This window comes from Elaeis guineensis, chromosome 10 (genome assembly GCF_000442705.2).
Source record: "Elaeis guineensis isolate ETL-2024a chromosome 10, EG11, whole genome shotgun sequence".
NCBI lineage: Eukaryota > Viridiplantae > Streptophyta > Magnoliopsida > Arecales > Arecaceae > Elaeis > Elaeis guineensis.
Genome location: NC_026002.2, coordinates 5,895,268 through 5,902,276, shown reverse-complemented (window position 1 = coordinate 5,902,276; position 7,009 = coordinate 5,895,268). Strand labels below are relative to the sequence as shown.

General features: G+C 37.5%; 1 protein-coding gene across 1 annotated transcript; it reads left to right on the top strand.

The window, feature by feature from the left end:
• On the top strand, positions 1–1,908 carry LOC114913563 (uncharacterized). Its single transcript, XM_073244536.1, has 2 exons — positions 1–135; positions 1,300–1,908. Exons 1-2 carry the CDS (start codon positions 1–3, stop codon positions 1,906–1,908), a joined length of 744 nt encoding a protein of 247 aa, XP_073100637.1.
• Positions 1,909–7,009: the final 5,101 nt, after the last annotated feature.

The following is a 7,009-nucleotide window of genomic DNA, read 5'->3' as shown; positions in this document are numbered from 1 at the left end:
ATGGAGGAGAGCCAACACCAGAGGACGGCATTGAAATCTGCATTAAGAATGAAAGTAGAAGCTTCAGAGAGAAGGGGCCATGAGGAGCAAATGCTTGACCAAAGTGGACGGGTTGAAGCATTGGGTACCCACCAGGTAACCATTTCTGAATTTTTTCTTTTCTATACTAAGTTCACAACGTCTTTATTCTAGGATCACAATATCGCAAGCCCCCTTTTGATATTTCTTTTTTACAGATAGCGCCCATGATAATTCTGATCCTGAGAAAGAAGCATGCTCTCATCATCCAGCAACATGCCTCTAGCTAATCAGGTGACCACACCATATCAGCTCTCCAAAAAAAAAAAAAATTGCTTGTAGGTATTCAAGCAAATAAGAGCTAGCATGTCTTGAGTTTGAAAACAGTTTTGTTATCAATCTGACAGTGAAACGTGAAACCTTTACTTGAGTGAAATGGCTTAGCTATTCTTGATTTTGCTCAGAGATGTTAGATTATTTGACATATCAAATTTCCACTGGAACCTTGAATTTGTTATACCATTCATCGTCATTCAACATCACATCACATGTTTGTCCATCCATCAACCCAAAATACCTATGGGTAGTATTTCTATACTTTTATCTGTTCTAATTTGAATGTAGCGCCACTGAAACTCTGATTACTCGTAATCTGAATGTACTATGAAACTTTGGTCACTTGTAATCTGATTACTTATACCTGAAATTTGTGCCACTGGAACTTTAATTACTTGAAATCCACATGTCCCAGTCATTTGTATACTAAACTAGCAACGATCCTATGCCGTCATCCTTTTATTTTGAACTTGGTAGATTCTGTCATGACATGTTTACTTGCAGTTTTGGGTGTCACTCATGCTTTTAGGTATGTTCTCATTTTGAGGGCGTCCTCGAGTAGTTCATAAGTTGTTCTTTTTCCTTTTTTTTTTCTCCGCAGAACAATGGTCAGTCCATATTGAAAAAAATAAATATTAAATATATTTGAAGAAATTGAAAGATCATTTTGTAAACTTAATTGAAGTGGCAAAAATCAAGAGTCACATGGAAAATCCAAGAGTCACATGGAAGTCTAAATAATAAATTTATTAGGGGAGTCAAAAGGTCATTTCTTATACCTATAAATAGGTGATTGTTGTAGAATGTATGGAGTGGTGAAGTGGTATCAAAAAATAGAAAAAGAAAAGAGAGAGTTTGTGAGAAAAAGTTGTACTGCTCCATTGTTTTATATAGTTTCTCATACTATTGTTGTATGTTCCACCACCATTACATATTCTATTAAAGTGGTATCAGAGCTCGGAGGTTGGAAATATGTCCAACAGCATGCAATTCTCCATTCCACGACTCACCACCACCAATTATGAGAATTGGAGCATCCAGATGAAAACATTGCTAGGCTCCCAAGATATTTGGGAGGTTGTTGAAAAGGGATATGAAGAACCCCAAAATAACGGCGCACAAATGGCGGCACAAAGAACGGCGCTTGTCGATCAAAGAAAAAAGGACAAGAAGGCCCTTTATTTCATCTATCAAGGACTAGATGAAGCCGGATTCGAGAAGATTGCTTGTGCCACCAACTCGAAGCAAGCTTGGGAGATCCTCGAGAATACTCATAAGGGTGTTGAGAAAGTGAAGAAGGTGCGCCTCCAATTGTTGAGAGGCGAGTTCGAGACTTTGAAGATGAAGGAAGGAGAATCCATCTCGGATTACTTCACAAAAGTTCTTTCTAATGTAAACCAAATGAAAAGAAATGGTGAGAATGTAGAGGACAAGTGTGTGGTGGAGAAGATCCTAAGATCCTTGGATCAGAAGTTTGACTATATTGTGGCTGTAATTGAAGAGTCCAAAGATATGGACACTATGACAGTTGATGAACTCATGGGTTCTCTATAAGTCCATGAGCAGAGGATCTTGATGAGGAAAAAAAAAACCCTTGGAGCAAGCCTTGAAGTGCAAGCTCACCATCAATGAGAAGAAGGACGGCCCAACTAGCGAAAGCAGTCAAATAAATTATGGTCATAGTTATACCCATGGATACGGTCATGGATGAGGCCGTGGATGAGGCCGAGGTTCCTTTGGACATGGCAAAGGAAGAGGAGGCACAGGAGTCTTACCTAATGAAGAAAGCACACAAGGTCCTTCTGGCGGAAGAAGGCAACGAGGTTTCTCAAGAGGAGGATGAAGGTATGACAAAAGTAAAATTAAATGTTATACTTGTGGTAAATATGGTCATTACTCCTCAGAATGTTACCATAATGAGAATAACCAAGTGCATGAGAAGGTCAACTATGCAAAGGAGGAAGGAGAAGATGGTATCTTGCTACTAGCAGAGAAGGGAGAAGAAGCTTCCAATGAAAATATTTGATACTTGGATACCGGCGCAAACAATCATATATGTGGGTACAAACACATGTTCAAAGAGTTAGATGAGATAGTGGAAGGCAATGTTTCTTTCGGTGATACCTCAAAAGTTCAAGTGAAGGGGATAGGTAAAATCCTAATTCAACTCAAGGATGGTTCTCAATAATTCATTTCTAATGTTTACTATGTGCCTAATATGAAAACAAATATCTTAAGTCTTGATCAATTATTAGAAAAAGAATTTGATGTTGTTATGGAAGGTAGATATCTTTACTTAAGAAAACATGATCAGCTGATTGCAAAAGTACCTATGACCAAGAACCAAATGTTTATATTGAACATCAAGTATGTTGTGACAAAGTGCTTGAGTGCATGCATGAAGGATGACACATGGCTATGGCACTTGAGGTTCGGGCATGTGAATTTTGGTTCCTTGAAACTCTTATCTTCGAAGGCGATGGTGAAGGGATTACCTCTATTGAGGAAACCCCTGAAGGAATATGTGAAGGATGTATTATTGGAAAATACTCAAGAGCTAGCTTCCCAAACGAGTCATTTCATCAAGCCCGAAGGCCTTTGCAACTCATCCATACGGATATTTGTGGTCCCATCACATCGGTCTCATTTGGAGGTCGTCATTATTTTCTAACATTTATTGATGATTTTAGCAGAAAAACTTGGGTGTACCTCTTGAAGGAGAAACGTGAGGCCCTAGAGACATTCAAAAGGTTCAAAGCTCTTGTAGAGAACCAAACTGGGTGCAAAATCAAAGCTTTGAAATCAGATCGAGGAGGAGAGTTCACCTCGAAGGTATTTGAGGAGTTTTGCAAATCTCAAGGTATTTGGAGGACTTTGACTGCACCATACTCACCCCAGCAGAACGGCATAGCAAAAAGGAAGAATCGGACCATTCTTGACATGGTGAGAAGTATGCTGAAGACGAAAGAAATGCCAAAGAGTTTTGGGCAGAAGCTATGAACTGTGCGATGTACATTCTCAACCGCTGCCCAACAAAGAATCTTGAAGGAAGGACCCCTCAAAAAGCATGGAATGGATATAGGCCAGATGTATCTCATCTGAGAGTGTTTGGTTGCATTGCCTATGCACACATCCCAGATCAAAGAAGAAGCAAGCTTGATGACAAGAGTTATCCTTGCATCTTTATAGGATATGATCATAGATCCAAAGCATCCAAACTTTATGATCCAAAGGCGAAGAAGATCCTCATAAGCCGTGATGTGAAGTTCAATGAAGAAGGAATCTAGAATTGGAGCACCAACATGATAGAGGTGCAAGAAGAAGAAGAATAAGTGAAGGCTCAAGTTGAAGATCCCACACCACCTTCATCACCTAGCACGAGATCTCCATCTTCAAATGAAGAATTTAGAAAGACAAGAAGCATTCAAGATCTCTATGAGGTGACGAGTTTCTTTAATCTCATTTGTTTATATGGTAATGAGGATGTAATCTCTTTTGAAGAAGTAGTGAAGAATAAAAACTGGAGGATGGCCATGAACGAAGAGATGAAGGCAATCCAAAAGAATAACACATCGAAGCTTATTACTCTTCCAAAAGGTCATGAACCCATCGGAGTGAAATGGGTATATAAGGTAAAGAAGAATATAGAAGGAAAGGTGGAGAAATATAAGGCTCGATTAGTAGCTAAAGGCTACAAGCAGCAAGTCGGAATTGACTACGAGGAGGTATTTGCTCCCGTAGCACGCATGGAGATAATTCGCCTAGTGATTTCTTTGGCTGCACAGAATAATTGGAACATCTATCAGTTAGATGTGAAGTTGGCATTTCTAAAATGACTTTCTAGAAGAAGAAGTATATGTTGAACAATCCAAAGAGTATGTGAAGAAGCGACATGAAGAGAAGGTTTTAAAGCTAAGGAAGGCACTTTATGGTTTAAAACAAACTCCAAGAGCATGGAACTCAAGAATTGATGGCTACTTCAAAGCAAATGGCTTCAACCAATATCCCTATGAGTATGCTGTGTATGTAAAGTAGAAAAATTCTAACATTCTACTTGTGTGTTTGTATGTGGATGATTTTATTTTTATAGGTAATAATCCACAAATGTTTGAGGAGTTCAAGCATGCCATGATGAAGGAGTTTGAGATGACAGGCATGGGGTTAATGATATATTTTCTGGGTTTGGAGGTCAAACAATATCAAAAAAGAATTTTCTTATCCCAAAAAGGTTATGCCAAAAAAATCTTGAAGAAATTCAAGATGAAAAATTGTAACCCTATAAGCACCCCCGTTGATTGTGAAGCAAAACTGTCAAAAGAAGATGAAGGAGAGATTGTGGACCCTACTCTCTATAGAAGCTTGGTAGGATGTCTGAGGTACATGACATGTATTAGGTAGAATATTCTATATGCAGTCGGCCTAGTCAGCAAATTCATGGAGGAGCCCAAATTAATGCACTGGAAGGCAGCGAAGAGAATTCTTCATTACATCCAAGGTACTATTACTGATGGACTATTTTATTCTCATCATAGTAATTTGAAACTTGTCGGCTATTCGGATAGTGATTGGGCTGGAGACATGGATGATCGGAAAAAGTACTTCCGAATTTGTATTTTCTATGAAAGATGCAGCTTTTTCATGAATGTCAAAGAAGCAACCTATTGTTACTCTTTCTACATGTGAAGCCGAATATATTGCTGCATCCGCATGTGTATCACATGCTATATGCCTAAGAAGCTTGCTGAAGGAAGTTCATTTTGAGCAAAAGGAACCTACCAAGATAAGCATTGATAGCAAGTCAGCTATTGCACTAGGAAAGAACCCGGTGTATCATCAAAGAAGCAAGCATATTGATGTGCGTTTTCTTTCAATCCGAGAACATGTGAAGAACAAAGAAGTAGAGCTACTGTATGTGAAGACACAAGATCAAGTTGCCAACATATTCACTAAACCATTAGGAGCAGAGCTCTTCACCAAGTTTAAAAGTTCTCTTGGCATGATGAAGAAAGAACAATTAAGCATAAGAGAGGGTGTTGGAAAAAGCAAATATTAAATGTATTTGAAGAAATCGAAAGGTCATTTTGTAAACTTAATTGAAGTGGCAAAAATCAAGAGTCACATGAAAAATCCAAGAGTCACATGGAAAGTCTAAATGATAAATTTATTAGGGGAGTCAAAAGGTCATTTCTTATACCTATAAATAGGTGGTTGTTGTAGAATGTATGGAGTGGTGAAGTGGTATCAAAGATTAGAAAAAAAAAGAGAGAGTTTGTGAGAAAAAGTTGTACTGCGCCATTGTTTTATATAGTTTCTCATATTATTGTTGTATGTTCCATCATCATTACATATTCTATCAATCCATGTACCTCAAGTATCATTGACATCTGAAATAGATTGAAGGCCCAAAAGCCGAAGTAGAGGATGGGGAAAAGCAGAGCCTAGACCGAAATAAACAACTCTCAGAATTTAGCTTTCATTGGACAAAACCTAAAACTGTTCAAAGGGATCTCTTCCAAAAGACATAGATTGAAGTTCAAACCAAATAACGATAAGCAAAAATGAAAAATATCAGCCCCTAGCCAGCATTAGATAGTTCATTCCTGAATGGAGACAGCATCCATTCCCTGAAGCAACAGAATCCTGAATCTGATCAGGCCTATTTGCAGAATTCTTTTTTGCAATCCCATCTTTTCACGTGTACCAGAACCCTTCTTTTTCTCCCTTCAGTCCACAAAGAGTACGTTGAACTTGGCAACCCTTAAATGTTGAACTTCAAAAAGAACTCAAACTGAATGAAAAAAACTCAGTGTTTATGATGTGGAAACCATAACCTGAAGATTCATGTTATTTGGTTCTCATTTCAGCGACATATAGGTAATTGGTATTACATTTAAATCCAAATCTTTGTTCTTTTCTACTGTACGGATCTTTTTCTCATGGCAAGCTTTCACCGCTTCTTAGTCCTTAGTTCTCATACCATCAATGCACTAATATTTTATTATTTTGGATTTCACATTTCTGATTTAAAAGAGTACTGATACTATCTGTGAATTTGTGGGGATGCCCATACAAAAAGAGAAAAGGACAGTTCAATGAGCAGAAGAAATACAACTCCTTTGGTAGAAATCTTGTTGTTGTGCTCTTGAAATTATGGGTTTTTCTTGTGTATATATATATATATACATACATACATATACCTATACATACATGCATACACATACCCACACACACACACACATATCTATAGATATATGTATGTATGTATGTATGTATATATGTGTGTGTCTGTCCCTTGCAAATATAGCTTATTGCTATTTACTCTCTGAAAATACTATTTGCATGTATAACCCTCACTTCATCTTGTTTTTGCATGAATGCTCCTCCTATTAGATTTTTGGATAAAACTGTTAAAAGTAACCATTTTGAGTTTCGTTTGACACTAATTAACGCTTTTGTGTTAATAACCATTAACATATACATTCCTTTTGTGTTGAAAAGGGCTATGTTTTTATATAATTTGTTCCAATGCAAAAGGGTAATAAAATCATCAACATTTTAAACAATAACTTATTCACACTGTTGGTCAATAATCTAGTTGAAGGTGTATCTGTGCACAAACAGGATGATTTGATGGTATATATGCAGAAAAAGACTT

Excerpts from the sequence above, each read along its gene's own strand:
- LOC114913563 (XM_073244536.1), top strand. The coding sequence starts at position 1 with ATGGAGGAGAGCCAACACCAGAGGACGGCATTGAAATCTGCATTAAGA. Across the intron at positions 136-1,299 it reads AAGCATTGGGTACCCACCAG|TGGTATCAGAGCTCGGAGGT; the intron begins GTAACCATTTCT and ends ATTCTATTAAAG.